The following is a 20951-nucleotide window of genomic DNA, read 5'->3' as shown; positions in this document are numbered from 1 at the left end:
GAGCTAGCCCTCCCACTAACAATCCCGATGAATAGATCTATTGAAGAGAGAGCCATACCATCAGAATGGAAACTGGCTAATGTTTCGCCAATTTTTAAGAAGGGCAAAAAGACAGTTCCTGGTAACTACCGCCTAGTGAGCCTAACCAGTATAGTTTGTAAGATAACGGAGTCAATATTGAGGGACCATTTCATCAAACACTTCCAAGAAAACTGTCTATTCAGTGAATATCAGCATGGCTTCATGAATGGAAAAAGTTACTCAACGAATCTAATCGCTGTGCTTGATACGTAGACAAGGATTATAGAGGATGGTGGCAGTGTCGATACAATTTACGTAGATTTTGCAAAAGCATTTGACACAGTACCGCATGAGCGTCTGCCGAGGAAACTAAAGAGCTATGTATAGAGGGTCAGGTTTTGGCGTGGGTGCGAGATTTCCTGACAATTCGGAAACAGCGAGTTGTCGTGAATGGAGAAGAATCCTCTTGGGGGGAGTGCAATCTGGCATCCCACAGGGAAGTGTACTTGGGCCATTCCTGTTTGTATGCTTTGCAAATGACCTACAAGAAACTGTCCACTCCACATCCTTCCTTTTCGCAGATAACACAACAATATTTGCCCGTGTACCCGACCAGGTAGTCACACTCCAGGAAGTTTGAAACAGATTGCAGTCTTGGTCAGATGTGTGGCAATTGAAATTTAATGCTGCCAAGTGTAAGGTCATGAACATAAAATGGTGTCAAATGGACAACACATTCCCTTGGAGACTGTGCAACTCGATAAAGATCTGGGAGTAAACTTCGACAAAGACCTGAAGTTCAGATAACATGTATACATCCAAGTTGAAAAGGCAAGTAGGCTCCTCGCACTTCTAAGGAGAGGCTTCAGAACATTGGACAGCACGTCCCTACCAGCCCTGTACACATCAATCATTCGACCTCACCTTGAATATGGAAATGTAGTATGGCATTCCCGATATAAAGGAGATGAAGATCAACTTAAGTCAGTCCAACGCAGAGTAACTACCGGCTGATAGGCGACTAGCCTGACTACAGCTGTAACAGTAAAGTAAAGTAAATGACAAATTGACACTTGGGTTATTAGACTTCCAAATAAGTACACGTCGTTTCGATTCAATATAAAATCTGCCTTCGAAATTTATGAACACCCTGCATAGCAAATCAGTCAAAGGGATATAATCCACTATATTCTATTTTTTTCCAAGTTGAAAATTCAAGGATCGTTTCCCCTGTTAATTAATACTGCTGAAACTGATGTCCTTTAACAACTCGTTTCATCACAAAATAGGCCTGTCAGATAGCTACGTGCGTGGCCAAAATTGGCCACACAGAGTATCTCGTTTCTATTTCTTTTTTAACAAAACAAGTTTTTTTGTTTATCAAACCTAAGATTTTTAAAGGAGGGAGGGGATTACGTGCCCTCTCTACATCTTTTTATATGTTAATAGTGTCTAACCACGTGAGAATTTATTTGATCACTTTGAAGTCTATATTGGCCACAACCATAAATATGGTCATAACAAAATGGCCATCTGGCAGCCCTGCATTCTAGATCAGAAACGAAAGTAGAAAATTGACTGGAGTTGAGTCTTTGCAACATGTTGCAAGATATGTCAGTAAATAAATGAACGCTAACGAGTAAACAAATATATTTTTACTTATAATTTGTACAGGTTTAATATCTACACAAAACAATTATGGAGTCTTTGGAGGATATGATGAGACATGACAAAGAAAAGATTGCGGCCCCGGTGAAAAGTGTGGAGGTGAGTTTTAGTTTTGATTTTTCGGTCTGCTATCCTCACTCTCAGTCTCAGTCGAGACCTAGAATCTCTCTGTCCTTTGTTTTGAATATAAGTGTTGAACAAAAGTTGCAGTTTGATCTTACTGGAAAAAACTGATTTTTTTTTCCTGAGAGCACATGGCAAACGATAACCGAATAACAATCAGTACTGAACTGGAGATTTACTGTTGGTTAAGATACGTTATACTTTATTTGCTCCCAAATTAAAATTGGAAGCAAATAAAGTAGATAGCAAAGTAAATCTCCAGTTCAGTACTGATTCAGTTATAATTTGCCATTTGCTCTCAGGAAAAAAAAAATTTTCCAGTAATATCAAACTGCAACTTTTGTTCGACAATCAAGGGAAAACTCGCATTCAATTATTTCCAGAACAGTTCAGGTTCTATGAACTGCAGCTATTCCAGATTATTATATAATTTTGATTGTTGGCAAAACAAATGTAAATATGCATTTGCTGGAACATTTGTTTTTAACACTTGCTATCAACAAATAGTAGTGGACAAATATTATGCACCTGAAGAGATTTATGCATTACAATTTTTAAACCACTGCAATTTATTTATGAATGTATATTATAAGATTTCCATACCATTTTGATCCAAAGGAAAAATGGCGACTCCTTCCAGCATTTTTAAAGACCAAAGGGCTAGTGAAACAACACATTGATTCCTTCAACTACTTCATCAATGTTGAGGTTAGTTCTAAAAAAATGTGCACCTTGCTGTTTGTTTTCCCACATTCATGTTTTCATGTCAATAAAATTATCAATTAAAATATCGTATGATGTACTTATAAATGGAGACCACTGTATTTTATTTTCCAGGAAAACCATCATCATCGCCACCACCCCTTCCACCACACCACACCTCGTTCCCCTCCTCCAAATCCCAGATTTCACGTTTTCCCGAATTTTGTCAATGAAAAGTTGGCAAGTCTGGGATTTAAAATCTTTTCATTTTAACCAAAGACAGCAGGCATAGACACATACACTTAACTTACCATCAAACAAGTTGAAACAAATACAGACACCAACAAGAAATCATTCATACACTATACAGACATGTACATACAACCATACAATAGGGTACCATGCATACAAAAAGAAAGCTTTAAAACCAAGTTTTTAGAATTTAGATCACAGCAAGTCCTTAAATGCAGCAAGATACATCATGAGTCATCTCTCATTGGCTTCCTGTTAAGATGTGAATATTGTACAAAGTTCTGGTATTGTGTTTTAAATGTCTCAACACATGTCAGCCAACTTATCTTTACAAAAAACTGCAGTTTTATACATTAACTCGATCCCATTGCTCATTATCCGATGGAAAATTGCTTGATACTGGAGGAAAGAGCTCTTACATGTCATGTGGCGACAATCTTTTTGTAAACATGTCCCAACCCTCTAGAACAAACTTCCAAAAGAATTACAGCAGTGTTCATTGGAAGACATGTTTGATAAGCATCCTTAAGATTTTGTTTTTTTTTTCCAAATTGAGATGTCCCCCGAAAAGCATTCTGAACATTTCCTCGTAATATGGTAGAGCGCTCAACAAATACAGTGCCTTATTATTATTATTATTATTATTATTATTATTATTATTATTATTATTATTATTATTATTATTATTATTATTATTATTATTGAGATCACAGGTTAATCCACTTAGTCACTATAAGTTATATGATTCCTTATGTTTTGTATTTGTACTTAATTTTTCTTTCAAAATGATGGAAAATTAGAAAACAGTTAGTTATCTCCAAAGTTTTGCTCAAGCTCAGATATGGTAGGAAGAACTTTACAGATTCAGAAAAGTCATTTTTTGACAGTTACAGTGGAACTAAAGGAAAAGGTAACTGTTTATTTTGAATAGGCTCTGCAATTTATTTCTTCAAAGTTGATATATGAATTTTATCTATTTTTAAATTTCTTTTCCAGATCAAGAAAATCATGAAAGTAAACGATAAAATCTTGAGTGACGCTGACCCAAATTTTTATTTGAAGTATGTTGTGAATTTATTTTTTATTCTTTGGTTTTGTTGGATTTTATTTGTAGTGTGTCATATATTGAAAAAAATAAAAGGGACTAGTCTAAGTCTCTGTGGTTACGTTATGTTCAAACTCAATTTGTTATTTACAAAGAATTAAATTATAGCATTTTCCTCCTGATGTATTTTAAGCAATTGAAAGTTGACGTGAAAGAATTTTTTTTTTTTTTTACTCTTTTCCATTTAAGAGGCAAATGGTTCAAGGAATTCAAATATTTTAGATTATTTTGCTTTTCTATCATCAGATACTTAAACATTTATGTGGGAATGCCAAATGTGCAAGAAAGCCTTGGTGTAGCTCAATCAATATCTCCACATGAGGTGAGTTGCTATTTTATTTTTAACAAACTATGATTGCTTTGACCAAATACTCTGCAAACTGGGCAATGTCAATGTCTTGTTCATTTAAACTTTTAAGAACTTACTTACTTATCCGAACCAGCGACCACCTGAGCTCTAGCCCTTCGGTCTTGTGCCATGACGTAGAAGTTAGACGTCTTTTGTAGTTGTTCCAGGTGACTATAAAGTGTGTTACTGATGCTTGGATTTGGTGGGAGGAATGTGCATCTCAGAACTTTTAAGAACACAATCCTCACAATGAATTATTTGTTTCCGAAAGACAATGATCACTCTAAATTGTAATTTTTTTTTTAAACTCATACCCAAGTGTATTGCCTATTCAATTTACAATTTAAAAAAAAAGATTGATAGTTAGAAAAGGTATAAATTAGTCCATCAGAGCCATTAGGTCCATGGAGCTGTTTATCCCAGTTTCTATAGCGTGAAAAGGACAATAGCAATTGCTTGCTGTCTTTGGATAGTACACTATTCTATCGCGAAGTACATTCCAGTACATAGGATATCATATTTATCCCAATTTATCAGGCTAGTTGATCTATCAATGCCATTCATTATATTTTCTAGTGAAATTGTCAATATTTATAAACTAGAGATTCCTATGTAATATGAAGTCTTCCCTTTTGTCCTACAGTGTCGCCTTCGAGATATTAATTACTCAGCCCCAATCACTGTGGATATACAGTTCATTAGAGGCAAGGAACCTTTCATCAAGAAAAATGTGGAGATTGGAAGGTAGGTAAAAAATGATTTTGTTGTTTTGAATTTAAATAGAAGCATACTTGATATTACTAGCCGAATTTAGTTGATTGTGTCATTATGAAGGGATTTTTTTTTTTAAATTGTCACTAATATTTGCAACTATTTTTTAAATGCATGCAAATTTCAGATTAAATTTTTTCAAATATGTCAGTTGCATTCACTGCTGTGCTTTTGGATTGGACTCAAATATTTTTGATTGAAGAAAAGAAAAATGTTAATGATAAAGAAAAACTTATTTTAAAAAAATAATAATGGAAAAAATAGTTGCAAGCCATTATTTAAGCTCAAATCTGTGTTAAATTATTTTCACTGATATTTTAAAAAAATAAAATTAATAGTTAAGAACACAAATTCATTCAAAATTGAGAAAAGCTCTGTGATTTTTCTTAAATTGAAATTCAACAGGAATTTTGCCTTGGGGTTATGTTGCCTGGAATGGAGAAACTCTTGATCTCTTTTAATTTATTTTTTTCTTTTGATAAAATTTCAAGTTGCATTAAATTTTATGGGCTTTCGTTTCTTTTTGAAAACTTTCTTTCTTACTTATTGTCTTTCCTCTTCCTACCACCCTCCCCCCCCCTCTCTCTCTCTCTCTCTCTCTCTCTCTCTCTCTCTCTTCTCTCTCTCCTCTCTCTCTCTCTCTCTCTCTCTCTGTCTCTCTCTCTCTCTCTCTCTCTCTCTCTCTCTTCTCACTCCTCTCTTTCTGATTCTTCTTTTCTTTTTTTTCTTTATTTCTGATGTCGAATTTTTTATATGTTTATCAGTTCATTGGGGCATATTATATTCAAATTTCATATCCGTGTATATATTAGTTTCTCTACATTTGCTCCATATTTCAGAATGCCCATCATGCTTCGTAGTTCCAATTGTGTTCTGACTGGGAAATCCACATCGGAGATGGCTCAACTCAACGAGTGTCCAATGGATCCAGGTGGATACTTCATCATTCGGGGCACGGAAAAGGTTATTCTCATCCAGGAACAGTTGTCCAAAAACAGAATGATGGTTGACAAAGACAGTAAAGGAAACATAGAATGTTCAGTCACCAGGTGAGTGTTATGATTTTCATTGTAACCCTTTTATTAAATCACCATTTTTTAGAAAAGAAGGTTAAAAACACATATGTCATTTAATGTTTCAATATAAGCTCTATTATATCTGAAGGTAATTGATTGTTTTTTAAAAGGGAAAATTAAAGCAGGTAGAATTATGCCTTTCACTTAATCTTGCAATATAAGCTGTAAGTCTGTTAGTAAACAAATTACTGGAATGTTGTTTAGTAGACAGAAATAAAAACACCATTTGATTTTTTGCAATATGAGCACTACATCTGTTGAGAGGTAAGTCTCGTCTCTAAAAATACTGTACCAACTTTACAATCTGATATAATATTATATCATGTCATACTATATTATTAAGCTTACTCATCACACTCTATTGCTCATGTATCATGTTCTTGTAGAAATGAATTTATTTAATATTGTAATTTAGACCTTCTTTGTTTTGTTTTTGTTTTAATTTGGGGTTGATGGGTTGTTCTGTTTTTTGGGGGGCGTTTTTTGGGGTTTTTTTGTGTTTTAATTTATATGATTTTCAGATTTGTACAGATCGGTATTTTATTTGTATTGTTTTTTATGTTTTCTGCTCCTCAACTTACTCTTTGCTGTGTCTGCATCCACAGTTCTACACATGAGAGGAAGAGTAAATCGTATGTCTACTGCAAGAAAGGAAGATTTTATCTGAAGCACAATATTTTCTCAGAGGTAACATTTATGATTTTCATTAATTTTGTATCATCCTCTCAATGTTTCCAGACAATTAGTTATTCAAACACTGTGCAGTAAGTGCCTTCATTGATTGGATGCTCGCTGGGTTGAATACCTGCCCCCAACAACGCCTGTCCAGGCTTTTTGAGCCTTTTAGCCGAGTAGCTCCGTCTTCGTCCTGCTTTACTGTTAGGATCTGCTTCATTTGGTCATCCAAGACCTACCCACAAGGCAGTGGGGCACTCGGGGTCTTTTCTTTCAGAGTTTCCTTCCCTTAGATGATTGTATTCCAATACTAAAGAGCTCCGTCTGCCCGAGTTTGAAATCAGAGTTGTCTCTCTCTTAGAGTGACTGCCTTCCAAGCTCACAAGCCCAATCTACTTGGGATTTGCTATTTACCCATAGCTGGGAGGCTGGTGCATGGACACAAGGGTGAGTTCCACGGTGGGCCTACATGCCACATATTAAAGAGGCCAGACTCTTCTCCCATTCCCAGTTATACCGCCAAGTGCTCAGAGTGATGTTTAGCCTACTGCTGGCTGGAGCTCACAGTAGTTACCAGGATTCAGTTGGACTACCCACGGGTGATAGCCTCGAACCACTTCACTAGAAAATGCCTAACATGACTTCTGTAGAGACGGTGAATCAAGGAGGCGCAAATCCCTCTGAAATACAAAGACAGGAAACTTCTGGAGTAGCAAAAGGGTTTTAATAGCAAACATTGCATATCAGGCTGTGTCAAGTCAGTAAACATCCTCTCGCTCATAAAGTTTTTTTGTAATATAACTTCAATTTACCTCTGATTTTCGCAGCTTTCTATCTTCAGTTGGGTGATTACTGCTCACTAAATTCTCTCTAACAGACTATAAAATTATAAGTTTACGCACAGTTTTGTGTATTTGTACTATTGATATGGTGGGCAGAAATGGTGTGTATTATAAATAAACTCATACCATTGATACTTGAATGCTATATATATATTAATTTGACATTGAAAACCCACATACAGAAGGAGACTGTAAGTTGTGCCTAGATGATAATTTCAAAATAGGTACATTGGTGGATTGTTCTTGGATTCTTCTGTTCCCTACTTGAACCAGTCCCCTTTGTCAAAAATTTTCCTCTATCATCTCCCTTTTTACTGACACTGGAATGACCTAATTGTGTCACAAGCGCTGTAAAAACCCCTAAACATAAACAGATTTTCTGGCTTTACATGTTATTTAATTCAAAGATTGTCTTAGCTGTAGATATAGATTTATGAAACTATTGCATTCAAATTCAAATCTATTTTAAGATGTAATAAGCCTTATCAAATTTTGACTTTATCACAGGATATCCCAATAGCCATCGCCTTTAAGGCCATGGGAGTGGCATGTGACCAGGACATTGTCATGATGGTCGGCACAGAGGAAGATGTCCTGGAGGCTTTGTCACCTTGCCTAGAGGAATGTCACAAAAATCAGGTGTTCACACCCACTCAGGTGAGAAGATAGATGGGGGATGGTTAATTTAAACGACATCTGAAAGGGAATGTCACAAAAATTAGACGTTCACACCCACTCAGGTGAGAAGATAGGTGGAGGGTGGTAAATTTAAATGACACATGAGAGATGTCAGAGTTTCTATCTCATTACAATCTCCATATAGGGGTCCCGATACTCAATTGATAGAGCACTTGCTTCATACGTATAGTGACTTAGATCAGTTCTGGGTGCTCTGCAACTGGGTAGGTGGGACTGTTTGATCTGGTGGAAAATATTTTGCGATAGACTAGCGTCCTATCCAAAGGACAGCAAGCAATTGCTCTTGTTCATTTCATCAGGGCTGAGAATCCCGCCTAAATGGTAGTTTATCTCCGCCCATCCCATCACATTTCCTCCTTTTTCAAATTTGCCGTGTCAAACATTTTCCTCAAAATCACCATTATGTCTTATGTCATATTTTGACACCTGTGCTCAGTCTCGTGAAATTTGGTGACAGTCCCGTTTTTATGACGTTGGGCCAGACAGTATGGCACCAGATGTCACAATTGACACAGAAGACCAGTAGTGTTCTTTGATTAGTTAGTTGATGGTGGAAGGGGATGGACAAATGGGTCTGGATTTTTTCCCCTGTTGTAGGTTACTATTGCCTTTTTAATATTCTCTCTCTCTCTCTCTCTCTCTCTCTCTCTCTCTCTCTCTCTCTCTCTCTCTCTCTCTCTCTCTCTCTCTCTCTCTCTCTCTCTCTCTCTCTCTCTCTCTCTTTTTTTTTTCTTTTTTTTTTTTTCTGATATAGAATTCAAAATGTCAATACATAAATTATTCTGTTAAAGAAGTCCCCCCCCCCCCCCCCCCCTCCTCTCTCCCTCCCCCCTATCTCTCTCTCTTTCTTTCGCAACTATCCATTAAATCATCTGGTATATAGAGATAATATTAGAATAAAGCAATGGTGATTGGCTTAGTTTAATCTTTTTTCTTTTTACCTTTGGACTATGGCTTTAAATTTGAGAGATTCTTGGGTTGTATTTATAAGCTGAATAACTACTAGGTTTCATTGCTTGTGTTTGATCGATAGACCGAGAAACTTTCCTCCTTTTTAACAAATTGCTTTTATCATCACTGAATAAAAAAACACTCACCAAAACCACTACATCAACATCTCTACCACCGCTACTATTACAATCACCACCACATCATTATCCCTACTACTACTACTACTACTACTACTACTGCTACAAATAGCACCACATCATCCCTACCACCACTACTACTACAACTACCACCACATCATCAACCCTACTACCACTACTACAACCACCATCATATCATCATCCCCACCACCACCACTACTACAATCACCACCACATCATCATCCCTACCACCACTACCACATCACCCCTACCACCACCACACCATCATCCCTAGCACCACTACCACAACTACCACCACATCATCTTTCCTAACACAACTACTACTACAACCACCACCACATCATCAACCCTACTACCACTACTTCAACCACCACCACATCATCATCCCTACCACCACTACTATTACCACCACCATCACACCAACCACCACTACTACTACTACTACAACCACCACCACACCATCATCCCTACCATCTCCACTACTACAACCACCACCACATCATCAACCCTACTACCACAACTACAACCACCACCACATCATCATCCCTACCACTACTACAACCGTCATCCCTACCACCACCACTACTACAATCACCACAACATCATCCCTACCACCACTACTACAACAACTACCACCACGTCATCATTCCTACCACAGCTACTAAAACCACCACCACACAATCATCCATACTACTACTACAATCACTACCTCATCATCCCTACCACTGTTATTACTACAACCACCACCACATCATCATCCCTACTACAACCACCAAATGTTGTAATTACACTTTCAACTTTTGAAATTCCACCGAGTTGTGTCAGAAATTGCTGCAAGACAAATTTTGGATCGCATCTCAGTAAATTTTAGTGAAATTCAAATCTATAGGTTATGGTCGCATAAATGGGTCATGATCTTCACGATGAAAAATTTCCTCCTTTTTTGTGACCAGTCATTCTCACCCCTGTTTCAAGCTGCAGAAACTTGTATAAACTCATGGGCCTGAATGACTTTTTTTTTCGTTTTTTAAAAAACAATCTCCACATTATTTAGTAAAATGCTGATCAGTACTTCAGAGCCATGAGGCCCATAGAGTCTAAATTTATCCCAGTTCCTGCAGTGCTAAATATGGACAAGATCAGGAAACAAATCTATCATAAAGTGCTTTCCAACTGACATTATAGATCTAGCCACTCAATCACTAATGGATAGAGAGAAGGGTCAAAAACAAACTTTGGGTCAGATCCATCCCCTTTGCTCTTGAGGTGAGTGTCCTTTTACTTAAAATGAGTATTTTAAACAAATTGTGATTCCTTTTTTTTTTTTCTGACAAATTTCACATTTAAAAAATCAGATCAGTGTTATTTACACTATATCAAAGTGTCAAATTAAGGAGCAGGCACTGGTGTAAGATAAAGATCTGAGAAAAGTGTTTATGAAACAGTGCCAGACAAGGCAAGAAAGAATACCAAAAACACAAAAAAATCAGCTTACATCTATATAGCGACCACCTGTCTGATCACTTTGGTACTTTATTTTGGGTGGTCGCTACAGACATGTTTGGCTATTCATTTTTTGTTAATTTTCTCTGTTTGTCCACATCCTCAGGCAGTTTTGTAGTATTTATTTGAATTAAATTATAAATTATATTGATTTCTCTTTGTGGTATTTCTTACTTTTACTCCCTTACGTTTTCAGGCTCTGGAATTTGTTGCCAGCAAAGTTCGTCAGAGAATGTATGGAGCCAAAAAAAGTAAATTGGAAGAGGCCAGGGATGTTTTGAAAAATGTTGTTTTAGCTCATGTCCCTGTAAGTGTAGTCTAAATTGTTATCAAATAGAATCTTGACATTTGAGGAAATATATCATATTTGTTTTGTTTTGTTTTGTTTTTTCCATCTTTTGATCAGTTTAATAGTAAAATGGGATATTTTTAAATTATCCATTGGATTAATATATTTAACCTGTAGTGGAGAGAAGGATTGGGTTTTTTTCAAATCCCATTTTCTCTCATTATTTACTTGATTATAACTTGAGTACTTATATAGCACAAAATCCACTAATCATACAAAGCTTTACAAGGAGTCCCTAGCCATTAGCAATGCTTAACATATGGGACAAGACATGATGCCTATTAGTCGATATTACACTTTTTTTCGATGAGACTACACTGTCAAAGGCCAGGTACTCTATTTACTCCTGGATATGGTGAAAGAAAGATGACAAAGAGCCTTTTCCAAGGACTCAATTATGCACCATTCAGAGCGGGACTTGAACCCTGGGCCTTCTGATCCAAAGTCGATTGTCATACCACAAGACCACATAGCCGCACAAACAACAGCAAATCTGTTTTATTAAAAGATTGTCTTGGCACAAGTGATGTCACTTTTACTGCTTTCTTGGTAAAAATGATAGAATAAGTCAGTTTAGAGAATTATTGTGCTTGCCTTAAAGAGTAAATCATTTAGATTGTCAGTTTGCTTATTTAATTGTTTGTTTTTTTTCCTGTTTATTTTTTTGTTGCGATTTTTTTGTTTTTTTTAATTTTTAATTAATTAGATTTCTCATCTTCGATCGCCATCACAGGTAGTTGAATGGAATTTCAAACAAAAAGCCATCTACCTAGCCTTGATGGTCCGTCGAATCATTTTGACCCAGGCTGGTAAGGTCAAATTTGATGACAGTGACTATTACGGCAACAAGAGGCTGGAGTTGGCTGGCCAGTTGCTGGCTTTGCTGTTTGAGGATTTGTTTAAGCTCTATAACATGGATGTAAGTTTGATAAGAGAAAAGAAAAAATGTATGAATGATTAGATCAAGTTACATTGTGGTAATAAAAAAAAATCAAAGTATTGTCTTCTTTTTAAGATAGCATCATGGACATGTACAGTAATACTTTTTTATGTCACCTGAAATGCTTTAAGAAACTTCAGTCTATCAATTCAAAAACAATTTTTTGTTTCTCTAAAGTTATTATATGTTAATTGAGTCTTGAAATTTATAGTTCATGAGTAAGGCCTATTGTTGGATTGAAAAGCAAACATTGCATGTAAGGTAGTGACTGCAATTTTTCTCATTTTTTTTTTTTTTTTTTTTTTTTTGCAATACAAAAATAAAAAAGTTAGCATCTGGGCACAGATTTTTATATTTATAATAGTGCTAAAAAATCTATGACATGGAATTATCTATCCTACTTTACAGTTGAAGAAAGTTGCAGACAAAAATATCCCCAAGGTTCGTGCTACAGAGTTTGACATCACCAAGTTTATGAGAACAGACCCCATATCAAATGGACTCGCCAATGCTATTGCAACGGTGAGGAAGATTTTATAGTTTTGAAATGTTGAATTTCATGTCTTTGTTTCCAGTATTTTTTTTTTTCACTTTCAATCTTTGTTCGACGGTCTATATAATTTCCCAATTATATGTGTATTGAGACCTTGCTGTGAGACCCACTAGCGTTATCTTATTTTTTTTTCCCTTGGACAAGAAATTTAGCTTACTTTATATCACTACATTGTGGCTGGTGCTTGGATTATCTCTTTCTTTTCTAAAGATAGATCCTATAGAAAATTGACCCACGTGGGCAAATAAAGGGAATCCTATTTTTGTGGCTTTTTTCTTGTTCACATCCCATTCTTTAAACCTCCCATATCAGTCAGGCAAATAAGCAGTACTGATGATACTCTTAAGAAAAGGCTTAAATCTCCACTGTTTTTTAATGTGTATCATATGGTGGGATAAAGGCTTATAGGACTAAATCATTTAAGTGACTAAATAAGTATTAAGAATATTCGAAAACAATCACAGATCAATACATAGCTTTCATATCATGGAATGAATAAGACGATATTCATACAGAAAAATTGTGGATCAGGCAAGGTGCTTATATCACCAATGATAAGAAATAAAGGGTAAATCAGTTCCATACTCTGGATAGTCTTCTTTTTTTTTTTTTTCTTCCATTATTTTAGTATACAGATTTTAAAGTGTTTTACTAGTGTAAGACCTAGAGAGCACAAAAAGTTGTAATAGACCTTTTTTTGTTCTCTTTGTTTGCCTTTAAGGGTAACTGGACCATCAAGAGATTCAAGATGGACAGGGGAGGTGTGACACAAGTCTTGTCCCGTCTCAGTTACATTTCAGCCCTGGGAATGATGACACGAATCAACAGTCAGGTAAGGTTGTCTTTCATATTTTATCGGTTTTGTTTTCTTGATATTTTAATATTTTTTTATTACACCATCTCCCATTGACTTTTTAAAATCTTTATTTTCCCCCCTCCCTTTGATTTTTTTTTTTCTGACACCTTTACAGAATAACAATGATAATAGTAAATGACATTTGTATAGTGCCTGACCTTCATTTCAACAGGTTCTAGGAGCTTTACACTCATAAAATAAACAAACAAATACTATGAAAAATAAAACATAGCAATTTCAATTACTTACGTAGTGACAGACAACACATTTTACATACATACATAGGTATCTGTTGTCTATAGATTTTGCCATTTGTTTTTTTTTCTTCATACTGCTTAAGACTTTTGTTTCCATCTTTTATCATCAAATGAGAGATTGTTAAGAAAATCTCTCCCGTCTAAGGATTGCTTCCTGATTTAAGTGAAGTAGTGGTTTAGTATTCAATCTTTTAATCTCTTATTTTCCCCTGTCACAACCCACTATGCAATTTTCATTGTACAGTTTATAATAGAATTTCTAAAACATTATTGAAATGAAGTAACAACGTATTATTCCTAGTGTAAGTTCAATATAATGTATTTGATGATTCCTATTTTCTACAGTTTGAGAAAACCAGAAAAGTAAGCGGTCCTCGATCCCTTCAGCCTTCACAGTGGGGTCTTCTATGTCCATCAGACACACCTGAAGGAGAGGTAAGAACAGCCAAGAATAGCTTGATTTTATGACTTTTTGATTTTAATAAAAAATATGGTTGAATTTGTCATGGTGATCACCAATATAATATGGCCAATACTTTATGCAGGCAATCAGGATTTTTTTTTTTTCATTTATTTCGTCTATAAAGGGATTACTTGCTAATTATGATGGCTTCTGCCTGAAGTGAAAGATGGTCATCTAATTTATGAATATACAATGACCTTTTAAACTTTTATTTTTTATCATTTTCAAAGCTTTCTGGTTGTTGAAAACACGTTTTTTTTAAGATTATGAATATTCTATTTTCATTGATAACTGTGTTTTTAACAACAGAAAGAAGAGGAAATACATGGATGGTGTACGTAATAAAAATATAAAATTTAAAGAATTCTATTTACTTAGTGTTATGATACTCATTCCAAGAATTTGTGTATGGATTATTATTTGTCTATTACAATACCAAAAAAAAAAAAAATTAGTGATTCATGAAAGCCAAGAAATTTGTTGAAGAACTTTTGTTTTGTTTTATTCATTTGAGGGCCTGTCCTTCGTGTTTTGTTTTTTTTTTAAATGTAAATTTTATAAGTTTAGTAGCACCATCAAAACATTGAAGCCAGATCAATGGTTAAAGAGAATGCTCATACTTTTAGAGTGAGAATGTAGGATGATGTTGACTGACGTCTTCCATTATTTCATTATGAATCAGGCTTGTGGTCTGGTAAAAAACCTGGCTTTGATGACTCATATCACCATAGATGTTGACGAAGGACCTATTTCCAGGATAGCCATCAGTCTTGGGGTGGAGGACATAGAGAAAATGAGCAGGGAGGAAGTCAGCAACCCCAATATTTACACAGTCTTTCTTAATGGTATGGATTTTGTCAAATGTCAATGTTGTCATTCTCTAACCATGTTGTCATTGTCATTTTCTAACCGTGTAACTGGTTTTGACAAAATTTTACAGAAGAGACAAAAAAAATAATTGTGCACGTTCTTGATTCAAAGCAATATCTGTCGTGTGTTGGTAATGTGTGCTATTTATACTTCGCCTAGGCATCCCCAATGAGAAGGGGAATACTGGAAGGACGTTCTAAACATCGTTTGTGTAAAAAAATTATTTTTATTTTCCAGTTACTTGGTTAGAAAATGAAACCGTATGTCATAGAATGGAAATTATTTTTCTCAATAAATTCTACTTTTACTACCAAGTCAGATACATGCTGATACTGAAATTTCTGCATTTCATTTTATATTTGTTTTGTTTAGTTGAAATGACTTTAGAAGTTATCTGAGAAATGAACGTCTTTTAGGATGCAGGGTGTATGATTAGTATCCTGATGTAGGAGGGTTGAGTCTGGATTATTAGTTGAAAAGAGAGAGAGAGTGAAACCTCTAAACTCCAGGGGTCTTATAATTTTAAAGGACTTCTGCTAAATGTGCAGCTATGTGGTCTTGTGGTATAACACTCACTTTCAGATCGGAAGGTCCTGGGTTCGAACCTCGCTCTGCGTATAGTTGAGTCCTTGGAAAAGGCTCTTTACTCACATTCTCTCACCGTACTCAGGTGTAAAATGATTACCTGGCCGTTGACAGCATTGTTTGTAATGTCGCCTAACAGGTGTCATGTTTCATTCTACATGTGACGTGTTGCTGTTGGCCAGGGACCCCTTGTAAAGCGCTTTGAGCACATTTAGTGGATATTTCGCTTTATAAAAGCTCATTTTGTTTTGGTTTTTTTGTTGTTTTTTTTTAATGATGCCATTGGTTACTCTTTTTGTTTGTCTTATTGTTTACTGTACTATATTAAATGACATTGAATGTATCCTCCATAGGTAACATTTTGGGTATGACCCAGCACATTCAAGTTCTTGTTTCCACATTCCGACGTCTGAGACGTGCTGGCTACATCAATGCTTTTGTCTCCATCTTCACCAACCAGTCACACCGTTGCATATACATTGCGTCAGACGGAGGACGTGTGTGTCGGCCTTACATCATTGTGGAGAACAGGAAACCTTTAGTCACCTCGAAACATATCAAGGATCTCACTAGAGAATTCAGGTGAATTGAAGCAACCTCTTGAAACAATATTCAGTCTCTTAAGTTTCATCAGTTTTGTGTTTATTGATGTCTAAATTTATGGACACAAGTATCTCTTTTCAAAATCATTAATTTGACTATCTTTGTCTAAATGTCTGTATCATGGATGAGGACGATTAGTGTATACATTTGAGAGAGAGAGAGATGTGGATGGTGAGGGGAGAAGGGGAGGAAGAGAGAGTTTTCAGGGTTTTTAATTTTATTTTTTTAGTTAAGACTTATCCCTCCTTATCAACTAATTAAAATTGCTCATATTTTCAACTAATGTCTGCTTTTCTAGATCATTTGTTTAAATGATGTTCTATGATAAAAATAGATCCCCTTGTTATAGAATAATCCAAAATACCATGGTACACATATTTCCTTCTTTCGGGATGAATGAACTATTTATATTTTTATTATTATTATCATTATTATTATTATTATTATTATTATTATTATTATTATTTTATTATTATTATTATTATTATTATTATCAGTGTTATTGTTATCTACCTTATCTCATTTCTTTGTTTTGTATTGTCTAATCATTCTACAGATGCTTTGAAGATTTCCTTCATGAAGGACTGGTAGAATATCTGGATGTGAATGAAGAAAATGATTGTATGATTGCTCTCTATGAATCCCACATCACTAGGTCGGTGCAAATTCATAATAAAGCATAACATACAGTATAAATGCAATGAAAAGATATTTTGATTAGGAATACAATCAGGAGCAAGATGTTATATGGAGAAGCAGCTTTATGGGAACTCTTGTATAGTTGGAGTAAAAGTTTTTATTTTAGATTATTTTTTTTTAATTTTGTTTTTTTTTAGGACTCTATAAATGGGCTAAGAGTATTTCTAACGCTAGGTTCGGTATAACTGTTATCTATTACTTCCAGAGATAGGGAAGTAGATTGTCACAAAGGGACCAGTATATTATTAATTGAATTTTGGATTGTTTTTACAAGATTTTTGTTCATCTTTTCATATTTTGGACACGTGGTATTTGTTTTATTTTAACATCATAATTAATTTTTTTTATTTCACAAGTGTTTATTCTTAGGCTTTTTTTTGGGGGGGGGGGGGGGTGTCGGTTGTCTTTTTTTTTTCTTTTTCTTTTTTTAAAATTTGGTTGGTTTTGGGTTTGTTTATTACTATTTTTTTGGTTAACTTTTGTTTGTTTTTGATTTGTTTATTATTATTATTTTCTTTTTTCTTTATGGGGCTGATTGTTGAATTTAATATTTCAGTGAAACAACTCATTTGGAAATAGAACCCTTCACCATCCTTGGTGTGTGTGCAGGCCTTATCCCATACCCCCATCACAATCAATCTCCTAGGAACACCTACCAATGTGCTATGGGTAAACAGGCTATGGGTAAGTTATCTCACTGAAAAAAGCCAGGTTTCATTATAAAAATCTTGATGACACAGGGTTTATGAATTGACATTTTAATTTTTTTTTAAAGATAGCACTATATGGATGGAGCATTATAATAATTATTGCATAAGTTGACAATGTCATACAATCATCATATATTGTTATTTATAAGCTGGAATAATGGAAGTAGGCACAAATATCAATATTTGAGTTTTAGGGGCTCGCAGTATATGTTGATGCATCAGTGTGCCAAATTTGGCATCATTTTAGGAATTAAGCATGGTGAGGAAGAGGCTTACATTACTTTTTGACGACTTGAATATATGATGCTGTTACAGACCTGCAACATATACTGATTCATCTGGTATATACAAATATGTTTTTGCTGTCAAATTCAGATATATTTTTTTTCATCCATGCAGATTTGTTTTATGTATTGCGTTTTGTAGGTCTGCTCTTATGTCTTTTTAGATAAATGAAAGACCTCCTGAAAGGGTTATCTGTATTTATCTAAAAATAACTTTTCCAAAATTCACAACACCAGGAAAACATTGTATAGTGGTACCAGATTTCTGTCTTACTTAAGATCTCACGTTAATCAATACTTATCTCTCATCTTACCTTCTACTCTATCCAGGAACTATTGGTTACAACCAGAGGAATCGCATTGACACCCTGTTGTATCTACTGGCATATCCACAGGCACCTCTTGTCAAATCTAAGGTAGTTATTTTTCTTAGAGTTAAAAGTCATTTTATTTTTCCATTCTTTTAAGTCTACCCTTTTCAACACATATTTTAAAGGATGTTTTCAAAATGGACTAAGCCATTACAAGTGAAATTGAGATTTTTAAAAATCCCAGATTCAAACCCAGATCTTCCAACACAAAGGCCAGTGGCTCACCATGACGCCATGAACTCATCCTCAATCTCCTTGTTTTCAACAGTGAATATAGCATATATTTTAAAATAGTTGGGCAAAAAACGATTGGAAAAGTGAACTTGTGACTTAATATGGATAACGCTGTTTCATGATGGTTTTCTTTAGAGAACACAAATGATCATTCAAATTTGACCAGAACATTGCAATAGACTAGCATCTTATCCAAATAGCAAGCAATTGCCCATTTTACACTACAGAAACTGGGATAAACTCCGACTCCATTGGCCTAATAGCTCTGAAGGACTACTTTTTGAAAAAAAACATCTATAAGCTTTTGTTTGTCAACTGTCCACAGACCATAGAACTAATCCACTTTGACAAACTGCCTGCTGGACAAAATGCAACAGTGGCTGTGATGAGTTACAGTGGTTATGACATAGAGGATGCCCTAGTGCTAAACAAAGCGTCATTGGACAGAGGTACATTTCATTTTGGGTTGGGGGTTTTTTTCTTTACGAAATTTTGGTTCTGATTTCAGAACTTAATGAGCATTTCTAAGTCATTAAACTTATTGAAAAAGAAAGTGGATGCTGGACTACATGATTTTAAGGATTTTGAAGTTTTATTTAATTATTGTGAGGGCAAGTAGCTGATCAATAAAGTTAACTGTAGCAACTAGTCTTTTTACCTCCTAAAAATTATGAATTTTAAAATTTCCTTTGTTATTTTTTCTATTTATCAGGTTTTGGTCGATGTCTGGTCTACAGAAAACAAACATGTGCTGTAAAACGATATGCCAATCAAACCTATGACAGGATCATGGGCCCCAAGGTAGACAGGGACACATACAAACCAATATGGAAACACCAGCCTTTGGATATTGACGGCATTGCCGCTCCTGGTAAGTCGCCCTTCAGTTTTTTAGGCTGGAACCCCTTTCTACTGGTTCTTGACTCAGAATGGGGGTTCCATAAAGCTCAGTTGGTAGAGCTCTTGCTTAACAAGTAAAGGGAGGGAGATCGATCCCAATTGAAGTCAATATTTTTTTTCTGACCCTTCTGTCCAACCCGTAGAAATTGGGTAGCTTGATTTGTTAGAACTGGTGGAAAGTACTTTGCAAGAGACTAGAATCCTATCCAAAGGGTAGTAAGCAATTGTTATTGTTCATTTCATGCTATAGAAACCGAGATAAACTTCGGCTCTATAGGCCTAATGGCTCTGAGGGACTACTTTTTTATTAGCTGAGAATAAGATTTCATCTTCACTTTAAAGTTTGTTTGAGCTAGATTAGTGGTCATGTTTAATCAGCGGTACTCTGTGTAGTCTTCTAGAAATAGTCAAATTATGTTGAGCATGGTTAGTACTTGGGTAGGTGACATTGATAGTAAAACTCTTCATACTGATGTTGAGTCATTGTGTAAGTCATTTTACATACACTCGACTCAGGGTGAGTGAGTTCCTAGCTACAGGCAGTGATAAATATCAGAGAACTTGTACAAAACAGGAAGCCTCATAGGTGACTTGCTTTGTATAAAATGGAAATCTAGTTCCATATATCTGATGCCAATAGCAATCGCCTTTTTTTTGTCCGAAGTAAGCAAATTTGAGTCAATAATATTTCCCAAGGAAAAAAAAAAGTAACTGAAGTAGGGCTTTAACTTTGAACATTCTGGGTTACAGTGCACTGCCTAAACCACTCAGCTGCCTGGCCTCTCCCCCATTAATATCTATGATAATTTTAATTGCTGTTGAAATAACTCATTATATAAGTTTTCAGGAGGATTTGATATCATATTTTCATATTTTTGGTTATTCATTAAACCATTGCACATTTGAATTCATAGTCTGTTTCATATTACAGGTTCCAGGGTCGAGAACCGTCAGGTAATGGTCAATAAAGAGATGCCTACAGTTACCTCCCCTCACCTACAGACACAAATGGGTCAAATGAAACAGACAGAGTACAAGGAAACTCCAATCTCGTGAGTTTGTCTGATGTGATTTTTAACCAGATTTACTTTTTTTTTTTTTTCTCTCTTTTTTCATTAATTATCTTTTAAAATTTCAACAATACATTTCATTCATTTAAAATCAGTAATTCTTTATTTCATTGCATTGTTTATTTAATTTTCTATATTGCACATGTTATTTAAACCACTAATTGACCATATCAGCTTACTTTAGTTCATGTGGGTTATTTCATATAAAATGTCAATTCTATGAAATAAAAGTTCAAACTTATTTATTGGTAAAGGTGTTGATACGTACTTAGCATCTTTTTATTATATTCTTTTTTTTCACCTTTGTAAAAT

General features: G+C 35.1%; 1 protein-coding gene across 2 annotated transcripts in view; it reads left to right on the top strand.

Moving 5' to 3' along the window:
* Window positions 1-1565: 1565 nt before the first annotated feature.
* The window catches only part of LOC144968033 (DNA-directed RNA polymerase III subunit RPC2-like), a 31426-nt gene continuing 12040 nt past the window's right edge, over window positions 1566-20951 (top strand). The window contains exons 1-21 of one of the 2 annotated variants that reach the window (XM_078905987.1): window positions 1566-1788; window positions 2431-2520; window positions 3763-3827; window positions 4118-4193; window positions 4864-4964; window positions 5831-6040; window positions 6673-6754; window positions 8092-8241; window positions 11092-11202; window positions 11978-12163; window positions 12593-12706; window positions 13459-13569; window positions 14196-14285; window positions 14996-15158; window positions 16122-16350; window positions 16928-17026; window positions 17627-17754; window positions 18395-18480; window positions 18995-19118; window positions 19382-19540; window positions 20501-20621. In XM_078905987.1, coding sequence (XP_078762113.1) covers window positions 1720-1788; window positions 2431-2520; window positions 3763-3827; window positions 4118-4193; window positions 4864-4964; window positions 5831-6040; window positions 6673-6754; window positions 8092-8241; window positions 11092-11202; window positions 11978-12163; window positions 12593-12706; window positions 13459-13569; window positions 14196-14285; window positions 14996-15158; window positions 16122-16350; window positions 16928-17026; window positions 17627-17754; window positions 18395-18480; window positions 18995-19118; window positions 19382-19540; window positions 20501-20621 — 2564 coding nt within the window. In that variant the 5' untranslated portion in view covers window positions 1566-1719. The remainder of the gene's footprint in view (window positions 1789-2430; window positions 2521-3762; window positions 3828-4117; window positions 4194-4863; window positions 4965-5830; window positions 6041-6672; window positions 6755-8091; window positions 8242-11091; window positions 11203-11977; window positions 12164-12592; window positions 12707-13458; window positions 13570-14195; window positions 14286-14995; window positions 15159-16121; window positions 16351-16927; window positions 17027-17626; window positions 17755-18394; window positions 18481-18994; window positions 19119-19381; window positions 19541-20500; window positions 20622-20951) is intronic. The other variant, XM_078905988.1, reaches the window with a different exon arrangement.

The sequence above is a fragment of the Berghia stephanieae genome, chromosome 3 (assembly GCF_034508935.2).
Source record: "Berghia stephanieae isolate SIO BIC M18660-M18661 chromosome 3, UCSD_Bste_1.3, whole genome shotgun sequence".
Lineage (NCBI taxonomy): Eukaryota > Metazoa > Mollusca > Gastropoda > Nudibranchia > Aeolidiidae > Berghia > Berghia stephanieae.
This window is presented reverse-complemented; position numbering and strand designations above follow the sequence as displayed.